Raw genomic sequence first — 11,473 nt, forward strand, 5'->3', positions numbered from 1 at the left:
ACTTTTCAAGTGATAAGATTGTGAATCATCGGGACCCCAGTCTGAGAGGGGTGTGGGAATCGATAGATCTGTGCAAGCCCATGAAGGACATGCAGGGGAAGGGGGAAGAGGGAGGAACACAGAAGGGGTTTGACAGAAAAGGGTATTAAAGAGGCCAGTTGCATGTCAAACACAGTCAGCCAGCGTGCTTGTCTGTCCGAGACCTGCGCCCGATCACTGCAGTCTGTCCTGTCTTCTTATATCTTCTCATAAAATCTTTTCTTAACTACTTCACTCTGTAATCTCACTCTCTGTCCTGTGTGCGTGCGTGTGCTGCAAGGACTAAGTGCCAGCTGCTGGTGAGACCTCTGTGTGTGTGAGTGGAATTGGTGCCAGCTACTGGAGCCAGACCAAGGCTTGTTGGTGTCCCTGGGCTGGGTGTCAGCTACAGAAGTGTGTGGGGTCTCCATGCAGCTAGAGTGAGTGGGGGTCCCAGTGAAACTACTGGAGTGAGGGGAGTCCCAGTGCAGCTACTGGAGCGAGGGGGGTCCCTGGGCAGGTACTGAAGCAAGTGGGGTCCCATAGCAACTGCTGGAGCATACGAGGTCTCAGTGCAGCTACTGGATTGAGTGGGAGATGCCAGCGCAGCTACTGGAGTGAGTGGGGTCACAGTACAGCGACTGGAGCAAGTGGGGTCTCAGTGAAGGTACTAAAGCTAGTGGGGTCCCAGTGCAGCTACTGGAGCGAGTGTGGTCACAGTAAAGCTATTGGAGGGAATGGAGTCCCAGTGCAGGTACAGAGCGAATGGGGTCTCAGTGCAGCTACTGTGGTGAGTGGTGTCCCAGGGCAGCTACTGGAGTGAGTGTAGTCTCAGAGCAGCTACTGGGGCCGCTGGGGTCTCTGTTTAACTACAGGAGCCAGTAGGGGTTCCAGTGCAACCACTGGAGCCAGTGCAAACCCAGTACAGCTACTGGAGCCAGCAGGGGTACCAGTGCAACTACTGGAGCCACTGGGGTCCCAGTGCAGCTACTGGAGTCAGTGGGGGGTCCCAGTGAAACTGCTGTAGTGAGTGGGGATTCCAGCACAGCTACAGGACTGAGCAGGGTCCCAGTGATGGTACTGGAGCGACTGGGGGTTTCAGTACAACTACTGAGCATGTGGGGTCCCCATGCAGCTACTGGATTGAGTGGGAGTCCCAGTGCAGCTATTAGAGCCAGTGCAAGGCCAGTGCAGCTACAGAGCGAGTGGGGTTTCCCTGTTTATCAGCACTGCCTTGTTTGCACACCTGAAGCTCCCACCCGTCTCCTCCCCATCCCTGGATCTGGTGGTGGCAGTGCTGTACTCAGCAGTATCTCCAGCAGTGAACCCCCTCATCTACAGTGTAAGGAACAAGGAGCTCAAGGATGCCATTAAGAAAGTTATTCCTTGGACATTTTTCAGTAGTGATAAAATTACCTTTCTCCACAAATGACTCCCAAAGTGTCTGATTCCAGCCTTTTTTTTCCTGGTTTTTGGGTTTTTTTGCTGGTTTTTTTTTGTTTGTTTGGTTTTTTAACATTATAATTGTCATTATTGCTGTTGTTACTGTCATTCATAGTTGTTATGTTTTGTACAGAAACGTTTGCATTTGCGTCACTACATGTGAGGCATGTACATACTTTGTGTCACGTGGTGCCCTTATAAAAGTGTGTCTAATACTGGCTCAGAGCTGGCCTATCTCATAGGATCTCCATAATAAAATGGGATCTCCCTGGTGCAGTGCTTTCAGCCTGGTCTCTTCCTCCAAAGTGGCCTGAGGAACTGCACCCCATGTGTTGGGGAGTAAAAGCTTAGTGTCTGTTTGTGACCTTTTGGAGACATAGGACTGGATTTAGGAGTCAACAGTTGGTGTGAATCATGGCTGTTAACCAAGCATGGTTAGCAGTATCTGAGCAGCTTCCATAATAACTATGAATTTAGAAAGAAGAGAAATTGAGAAAAGAGAGCTAGTAGGTCAAAGGAAAATTGCTGAACTTGTTGGAGGGGGGAAAAAAATCAAGAAGAGGAGCAGAAAATAGGCAAATTCAATCTGTGTTTAATTTACAGCAACAGAAAGGGCTTCTCTACACCTCCCCCTCTCTGCCCCCCAACCCTTGTCCGTGCCCAATGTTAGTTCAAAGAGGGAGGTGGCTCTCAGAAGTCAAACGCCAGTTGTTCATGCTGTCTGTACTCCGGTTCACATCTGAAAGGGCATGGAGAGAAAGCTCAGGTTGCAGATGCATGGGAGGGTGAAAAGGACTGAGACATGTCACTCCACTATGGATATCTACAGATTGATGTGGCCCCAATGCCTAAAAAATTGGATGACTGATTCTGACCAAGGAAGTCTTTAGTAACTCTATAGCCTTTAGCACAAACAACCCTTCCAGAGGAGAGCATCTCCTGCTCTTGTGTGAGGTTCATGCAGTCCTTGATTTCTTACTCTGAAACCTAGCAACCTACAGTCTGTCTTTTTAAGGTACCCAACAAAGCCAGGATCAGGACAACAAGACCATATTCCACGAGGATCCAGTAGTCAGAAAGGCTATGAAGAGGCAATACTGTGGGTTGGAGCAACCATGGGCAAATCCAGGCACTGTGGGGTGATTTCCTTCTGTGAGACATGTAGGACTATAAATATGGGGAGGGACAGGAGTGAGAAGAGCTACTGCATGAGGAATTGCAAATCCGCAGCCTAGGTATCTCAGTTAATAAGGCCCTCTAAGAGTCAATAGAGAAACGATCAATATTGTCGATAAGAACTGCAAAGTGGTTCATTTGACCCCAGAGTCTGACTTGGATGGCACACAGCGGTGCCTCCAGATCATGAGGAAGCAGAGGGCAGTTCCTCATGCTCCCAGGCCTTGAGCCGGAATGACAAGGTGATACAAGGATGCTCATCCATCTGTCCAGGTGTGCTACCTCTATAAGCAAATTTGTTTTTTTCTGATGGGAATCTTGGAATTATATGATATTACTGCTGCAGTTACATCGGTGCTATTGGCCTAGGAAGATGGCTTAGGGTTAGGGCTAGGTATAAGTTAGTTAGGATTTGGGTTTGGGTTTGGGTTCCTATTAGGATTAGAGTCTGGATAAGAGTTTCTAAGGAGTTCATCACCCTCTTCCCCATCTTGCTAACAGTACATTGGTTTTGTCGATATTTCATTCCTCATTCATCAGGGACCCACTCAGTCGGACTCTTCTTTCCTTGTAACAGTTTATTAGCTATTCTTCCCAAATCAGTGCTAACAAATCTCTCCACAGTGTTAGCTCTTCATCAGACCCTGTTGTCCATAGATTCCAGCTCTTCTTTATATGAAAGGCAAGAGCTTTATAATTCACACACAGATTTTGGTCATCTTTTTTTTTTTCTTTTCCTTTAAAGGGATGCTCTTAAATCACCACTGCAATCAATGCATTGTAGGGTTAACTTATGGAAAAATCAAAAACAGTTGTTGATCTCTTGGTACTAGACTTATGAGTATTCCTTAACACTTTCCTATGCCATCACTTCTTTTGCCATTTTGCCCCATTGCTGGAGCTTTCCTGCAGAGCCACAAGTGTGGTCAAATTTGTGTCTTTCACACAGTCTTTTCCAAGTACAATCTTCCTCTTCATGTTCACACTAGCTGCCTTTGTGTGCATCACAGCTGCCATCCTGAGGATCCCATCCTGCGTGGGCAGGCAGAAGGCCTTCACCACCTGCTTTTCTCACCTCACCATCGTCACTCTTTTATATAGCACCCTCATAGTTGTCTACCTGCTGCCCAGAACAGCTCAGCAAAGTGTTTTCCTTTTTCTACACCATCCTCATGCCCCCATCCTTATCTACAGCCTGAGGATCAGGGAGGTCAGAGAGGCCATGAGGAAAGGGTTCAAGAAAGCCCTGGCCAGCACCTAGTCCTCGTAGCATGACCATGATGTAGAAATTGTCCTTCTGTGAATCGCTGAGGATAAAGTTTGGGAAGGTGTGTGTTCTGAATCAGGCACCCTCAAGAACCGTGTGCCTTGTGGATGTTTGTGAAGCGGGAAGAGGGAGGAAGGAAGGAGTTCCTTAGTGATCTCTGTGTCTTATTTAGAAGTGAATGTGAAAAAGTCCCTGTTTGCTTGTATCATTAATTATAAATAAAATAGTGTACTTGTCAGTTGGATCTCTGCTGTTCCTGTGGAGATAAAACAGGGATTTTTGCTGAAAAAGGAGCTTTTCCCAAGACCTAGTACCTCTTGTTATTTAAGTGTGCATTCCTGTGATGATATTCATCTCTGTCGGTTGAGCACATTTCCAGTGCAGAAGTCTCAGTCTCACCCCATATCTCATCTCCTCTTACCTAGGGGACCCCTACAACAGATGTCAAGGGGATGAGGAACAAATAATGGCAGTGTGGCACATGAGGGCACCTAAGAGGGCTGTTTGCTCAAGAGCACTCATGCCTGTAGGCACAGACTTCACTGCCAGGTGGTCTGCCACTCACGACATCCTCAGGTGGATGCTAACACATCAGTGTGCATCCGTGGTCTGTCCAGCACAATTGGAGAATGCTCCTTGGCTGGCACATCCCCTTGGGCAGAAAAAACATCCCTGAAAAATTTTAGGCCGAAAGTTTATGAATAGCTGCTTGTTCAGCATGGGCCCTCCTCACAGCCTGCAAAGCGGTGCATTGCACTAGGATGGCAAATAAGAGTGACACATGCAGAAAGTGATGGCATTGAGGGTGATGATATTCCAATATCCATGAGGTCCCTTGCAAATCCAATAAAATCCAGTAGGATTGGAAGAGCCCTAAACATCTCTGGCGTGCATTTGTAAGGTTGACCTTATCAATATAAAAGGCTGAAGAAGCTGGGTTTGTTAAGTTATGAGAAGTTAATTCTTTGCAGACCACTAATAACAGCCTTTCCACCTCTACTAGAAGCTCATCAAGAAGACAGAGCTGGACTGTTCCCTGTTGTGCATGATGAGAGGATGAGGTCCCATGGGCATCAGCTGAAACAAGTTTTCCCATGGAGACAGTCAAGCACTGGAGCAGGTTGCCCCGAGATATTGTGCTGTGTCAATCCTTGTAAGGTTTCAAACCCAACGTGAATAAATGATGGCATCCAGAGGGACCTGGACAAGCTCGAGAAGTGGGCTAGTGACGGTTCATGAGGGTCAACAAGGCCAAGTGCAGGGTCCTGCACCTGGGTCGGGGCAACCCCTGGTATCAATACAGGCTGGGGGATGAAGGGATTGAGAGCAGCCCTGCCGAGAAGGACTTGGGGGTACTGGTGGATGAAAAGCTGGACGTGAGCCGATAAGGTGCGCTTGCAGCCCAGACGGCCAACCGTCTCCTGGGCTGCATCAAAAGAAGCGTGGCCAGCAGGTCGAGGGAGGTGATTCTGCCCCTTTACTCTGCTCTGGTGAGACCCCACCTGGAGTACTGCGTCCAGCTCTGGAACCCTCAGCACAAGAAAGACATGGACCTGTTGGAGCAGGTTCAGAGGAGGGCCACAAAAATGATCAGGGGAATGGAACACCTCTCCTATGAAGAAAGGCTGAGAGAGTTGGGGTTGTTCAGCCTGGAGAAAAGAAGGGTTTGGGGAGACCTTATTGCAGCCTTTCAGTACTTAAAAGGGGGTTTGTAAGAAAGATGGTGGCAAACTTTTTAGAAGAGCCTGTTGCGACAGGACAGCCTGTGGTGGAGACATCTAAGGGCTGTGGCAAGGCTGAAAGTCTCCAACAGAGCCAAGGTCTTTACCTCTTTGGCAAACTGTCTGTTGTCTCTGACAGTGACGACAATGAGCAAACACTTCATCCTTAAAGCACTAGGGCCTCACGGCCTCCTTGTGCCCACCCAGGAGCCTGGGAGGTGTTGTACCATAATCCTGCCCTTGGCATTGCACATCCCCACATCACACTGTCCCAGGAAGAGCCCTAAGCAACATGTGAGGGACAGGATCTCCCTTTGCCAGGGGCTGGGGATCAGGGCTTGGCCCTTTGGCTTAATGTAATACATCCAGGTTTACTCAGCACCAGAGCCACCTTTACATTGCCTTTGCCTACCTTTCATCATTGCCTCCAATTTCCTGCTCTAACGAGCCCTTGGGGAGGCTTTGTTGGTAATGTCCCTCAGTGGGACCCGTTAACACTCCCCGAAACTTTGGAGTTTGCATCTGACTTGGATTTCTTGAGACATTTCTTCGACTTCCTGTCAGTGTCTAAGGTTCATGGTCTCATGACTTGATGAGTCCATGGATTAGCACCAAACCCACCAGAGGGGTCATTAGAAAGCCTTGGGCTAGTCCTCTGCTGCTGAGCTGGTACAGAGAGAGCTCATGGCAACCGGGCTGCACTGCAGGGAAACAGCTCTGCCTAGGAGCAGCTCCTCTGCAAAGCGCAGCAGGGCTGAGGGCACGGGCACTGCCTGCGGCCGACAAGAGGGGATGAGAAAGTGAGAGATTAAAGGCAGTCTGGGGTGGAAGGACAGCTGAGTACTCACTGCGGGAGAAATCTTCACAGCTCTTGACACGGTAAGTCTCTGGATGCAGGGCCATGCAGATGCGGTTCTTAGAGCAATCTTGTAAAGCTGTCACAGCCAACAGCCTGTGGGATCTCTCTATGGTTTTGAGGAGGAGGACACGCTCCAGATTCCCTGCTGCACCGTCAGAGGGCAGAGCATGTTGGCTCCCTTCTCCTGGGGACGGCTGCAGGGGTCTGAAGGCGGGTGTGCAGCCAGGGGTGCCCACAGCTGTCCTTCAGAGCAGGGTCCCCAGGGGGCTGTGTGTTGGGGCAGGGGCTCTGCTGCCTGCCAGGGTCAGCTCCCCACAGCGCTGCAGGGAGAAGCTGTGGATGGAAGGAAAAACCCCCAGCAGGGCAGCATTCTGCTGTTGAGAGCGTGCGGCACGGGTGAGGGCTGCTCACAGCTCCTGATCACCCCCAGGACATTGGCAGAGGCAGGTTTTCAAGAGAAAGTTCAAGGCAGGGACCACCTTCAAAGTGATCAGCTTTCTAGGGTCTGTGCTCTCAGTTTACTTCTAAGGGAAAGGGGAAAGGAGCCGGCAGGTTTTAATAAGACCCTGAGACTCCTGAAGTGTTACACTGACGGATGAACAGATCTGAAACCTCATAAAGTGCCTCTACCTACAGACAGCACCAGCATCACCTTTGCTTGCTCCTTAGGACCTGCAAAAAGGGAGATGTCCCTGGACAGAGCCCTGCTGCCGGGAGGTGTCTGCAGGGCAGAGCTGAGCGCACAGTGCGTTGCATGGGGTCTGTGAGCACTGATAGGGAGGAGATGTAGGGGACAGAGAAACAGCTCCTGGCAGGGGAATCTCCAGGCAGCAGACAGCCATGCTACCCCTCTGCGCAGGAAAAGAAATGAGTTTGGAGGAGTGGGCATTGAAGCTGGACTCTTCTGCGCTCACAAAAGTCCAGTTTCTTCTTCAAGTATGTTGTGAGTAAGATCATGCTCCAACAGAAAGAGGTGTAAGCACAGGGCACCTGTGTGGTGACCAGCAGGTCACTCATGGGCAGACCAGCTCTCCTGACGCTGCACTAGGGCACAGGGAGTCCCCCTTTTTGTCCCTCAGGGGCTCACCAGTCTTCAGGCTGAGCGCAATGCAAAAGCCAAGGATTTCTGCTGCTGCAAAGAAAGTGCCCAGGGCAATGGCAGCATCTCCAATTGAAATAAATAGGACGAGAGGAAATGGCCTCAAGTCGCACCAAGGGAGGTTTAGATTGGACATTAGGAAAAATTTCTTTATTGAAAGAGTGGTCAAGCCTTGGAACAGTCTGCCCAGGGAAGTGGTTGAGTCACCATCCCTGGAAGTATTTAAAAGACATGTAGATGAGGTGCCTAGGGACATGGTTTAGTGGGCATGGTAGTGTTGAGTTGATGGTTGGACTCAATGAGGTCTTTTCCAACCTTAATGATTCTATGATTCTGTGATTCTAAATGTATCATAAACCCCTTGGCTCCAGACCATCTTCTGGAGACTGGGGTCTGAAGATGTTCAACTGCCCTTCCCCAGTGCTGGCTGCACTTCATCACAGCACAGTGTGAACATAGTAGTTTACACACTGCAGTAAATAAAGGACAATTCCCACAAGGTCACCGAAGTAAATACCTCTCACTCAACTGTAGGCACCTACTGCTAGGAAACCCTACCAAATGCACGGGATGTTTGAAACTACTGCAGTAGTGTAGGACTGACTTCTCTGGAGCACTTGCTCCTCATGACACACTTAGCAGCACACACCTGAGCTCACAAAAAGGAGCTGAATGAAGGTCCCCCTAGGAAAGAGAAGTCAACGTGCAGGGATATCTTTGGGAAACAGCATAGGATTGGCTCAGAGAAGTCTGTCCTAACTTATCAATGTCTTCTCTTTCAACAGTCCCCCTGCCCGGAGTGAAGACATGTGCAATCGCAACTCCCTAAATGAGTTCATCCTCCTGGTGTTTGCAAACACCCGGGAGCTGCAGCTCTTGCACTTCTGGCTCTTCTTGGGTTATCTACCTGGCTGCCCTTCTGGGCAATGGCCTCATCATCACTGCCATAGCCTGTGATCACTGCCTCCACACCCCCATGTACTTCTTCCTCTTCAACCTCTCCCTTCTCGACCTGGGCTTCATTTCCACCACTGTCGCAAAGCCATGGCGAATTCCCTCTGGGACACCAGGGCCATTCCCTACTTGGGATGTGCTGCACAGGTCTTTTTTTTCTTTTTCTGTGCTACAGCAGAGTTTTATCTTCTCACAGTCATGTCCTATGACCGCTACATTGCCATCTGCAAACCCCTGCACTATGAGACCCTCCTGGGCAGCAGAGTTTGTGTCAGCATGGCAGCAGCTGCCTGGGGCAGTGGGTTTCTAAATGCTGTGCTGCACACGGCCAACACATTTTCACTATCTCTCTGCCAAGACAATGCCCTGGACCAGTTCTTCTGTGAAATCCCCCAGATCCAGATCCTCAAGCTCTCCTGCTCAGACTCAGACTACCTCAGGGAAGCTGGGCTTCTTGTATTTAGTCTCTTAGTAGCATTTGGGTGATTTGTTTTCACTCTTTTTTCCTATGTTCAGATCTTCAGGGCTGTGCTGAGCATCCCCTCTGAGCGGGAACGGCACAAAGCCTTTTCCATGTGCCTTCCTCACCTGGCTGTGGTCTCCCTGTTTATCAACACTGGCATCATTGCCTACCTGAAGCCCCCCTCCATCTCCTCCCCATCGCTGGATCTGGGGATTGCAGTTCTGTACTCATTGGTGCCTCCAGCAGTGAACCCCTTCATCTACAGCATGAAGAACCAGGAGCTCAAGGATTCGCTGTGGAAACTGGCCCAATGGACGTTGTTTCACCAACAATAACCTGTGTCCCCTTCTCTGCACATTTCCCAGAGTTTATCTAAGGCCAGGAGTCTGCTGTTTTCCCTGTGATAATCCTACTTATAGATAATTTTCTATTGTAGTTTACTGTAGCAGTTTATACTGCTTGTCTTGAGGTTTGATTCTGTTGTGTCTGACACTTGCACAACACTCTGTCAAATGTGGTATGTCCAATACCTGCTCTTCAATAAAAGGGGATATCCTGGATGCAGTGCTGAAGGCTGGGCTTTCTCCAAAGTTGCTGCCAATGAAATATCCAAAGAACGGGTCTTTTAAAGAGTCTATTCTCCTTGTGTTCTCCCTGTGTTTGGGGTTAAGCTCACAGTACCATGGGGTTCCACTGGTCTGAAAATTCTGGTTTTAAAGGCTCTCTTCTTGGTGTCCAATTGCAGTGGAGATGGTCCATGAGCTCTCCATTACCTCGTCAGGCTGCTTCACGTCTGACAGGACTAATGCCATATAGCAGTGTCTCTGGAAATGAATTTGGAGGGGTCAGGAGAGGATGGGCACCTCCCGTGTGCACTGGGGTGGGAGTGAATGGAGACACACAAAGTGAAACACCCTCATAGGAGAAGTCCCCCAAAAGTAAAGCACTAAATCGAGGTATCCACAAACAAGGACTCTACAGTGCCATGGGAGTCAGTGGGCACCCAGCGGGTACAGGGAAGGGAGACTGGAGAGATCCATGAGCTGCCTGAGGAGCCGCAGAGCCAGGACTCTCATGCTGTCCTGGGGAGTGGGGCTGGTGGGGGCAGAGAAGGGGGCAGATGCAGTTTGGGTTAGGGATCGCCTAGAATTCGAATGCAGGAGAGCCAAAGATTGAATGGCCTCTGTTTCCATATGCCCTTGTGGCCAGCACCAACCCTGGGGCTGATGGGGAGGCTGCCCCCCAGGAGCTGCTGTGTCCTTCAGAGGGGCTGGGGTTCTGGTGTGAGTGCCCAGAGCGCAGCAGCACCCTGCGGTGGGCACTGCCATGGGGCCGGGGGAGGTGGCTGTTGGCCTTTGCTGCAACGGTGCACTGCTGGCTCTGCTCAGCTTGTTATCCTCTGGGACCCCAAGGTCTAGCCAGTGAGCCCCCAGCATGATGTCCACAGTGTGGCTGGATCACAGGCTGTCCTCCCCTGGGGACTTTCTCAGCAGCAGCTTGTCCTTCTTGGAGATTGGTTTCACCTCTGTCACAGGCCCCACAGTGCTGCAGAGTCACCTGGGACAGCAAACCCCTCTCCTGCCAGGGCTGCACAGCCCAGGCCTGTTTCTCCCTGGCCTTGGGGACTGCAGCTTTTGCTCTCTTTGTGAGAACTCATTCATTATTATGTTGCCACCTGCCAACCACTCCAGTATTTCTGTGAAGCAAAACAATTCCACACAAGGGGTCCAATATCTTGGTACCAGGTTTCCATGTGACAAGTCTGGAGAGGTTCGAGTCAACTGGAAGCTGGCAAACATTGTCCCAGTTTTCAAGAAGGATAAGAAGGAAGACCCTGGTAATTAAGGCCTGTCAGTCACACTTCGGTGCCTGGTAGAATTATGGAGAAGGTTATTCTGGCAGTTATTGAAAAACACTTGAGAGTCAATGCAGTCATTGGTCATAGTATGAGTTCACGAAGGGAAAGTTCTGCTTAACCAGCTTAATTTCCTTTTATGACAAGGTCACCCATCTAGTTGACCAAGGGAAGCTGGTAGACATGGTCGGTTTGGATTTTAACAAAGCTTTTGATACTCTATCTCACAGTATCCTTCTGGAAAAACTGTCCAGCACACAGTTAGACAAGTCCATAATATGTTGGGTGAGCAATTGGCTGATGGGTTGGGCTCAAAGGGGGTTACATCAGGCTGGCGGGCAGTCACCGGGCAAGTTCCCCAGGGCTCACTTTTAGAGTGCTCTTTTATGTTTTCATAAATGATCTGGACATAGGAGTCGAACGTACATTAAGTAAGTTTGCCAATGATACTAAATTAGGAGGAGCTGTGGACTCCCTCGAAGGTAGAGAGGCCTTCCAGAGAGATCTGGATAGACTAGAGAGCTGGGCAGTCACCAATCACATCGTTTGAAATAAGAGCAAGTGCCGTATTCTGCACCTGGGACAGGGTCATCATAGAATAGAATCATAGAATCATTA

The 11,473-nt window shown here is 49.7% G+C and overlaps 1 protein-coding gene across 1 annotated transcript; it reads left to right on the forward strand.

Moving 5' to 3' along the window:
- The first annotated feature begins 8,390 nt into the window (after nt 1–8,390).
- Nucleotides 8,391–9,335, forward strand: LOC104080639 (olfactory receptor 14A16-like). The gene is given in 3 exon segments (XM_009583107.1): nt 8,391–8,483; nt 8,485–8,617; nt 8,620–9,335. Coding segments are annotated over 3 exon segments (942 nt in total).
- The last annotated feature ends 2,138 nt before the right edge of the window (nt 9,336–11,473 follow it).

This window comes from Fulmarus glacialis, unplaced genomic scaffold (genome assembly GCF_000690835.1).
Source record: "Fulmarus glacialis isolate BGI_N327 unplaced genomic scaffold, ASM69083v1 scaffold1348, whole genome shotgun sequence".
Lineage (NCBI taxonomy): Eukaryota > Metazoa > Chordata > Aves > Procellariiformes > Procellariidae > Fulmarus > Fulmarus glacialis.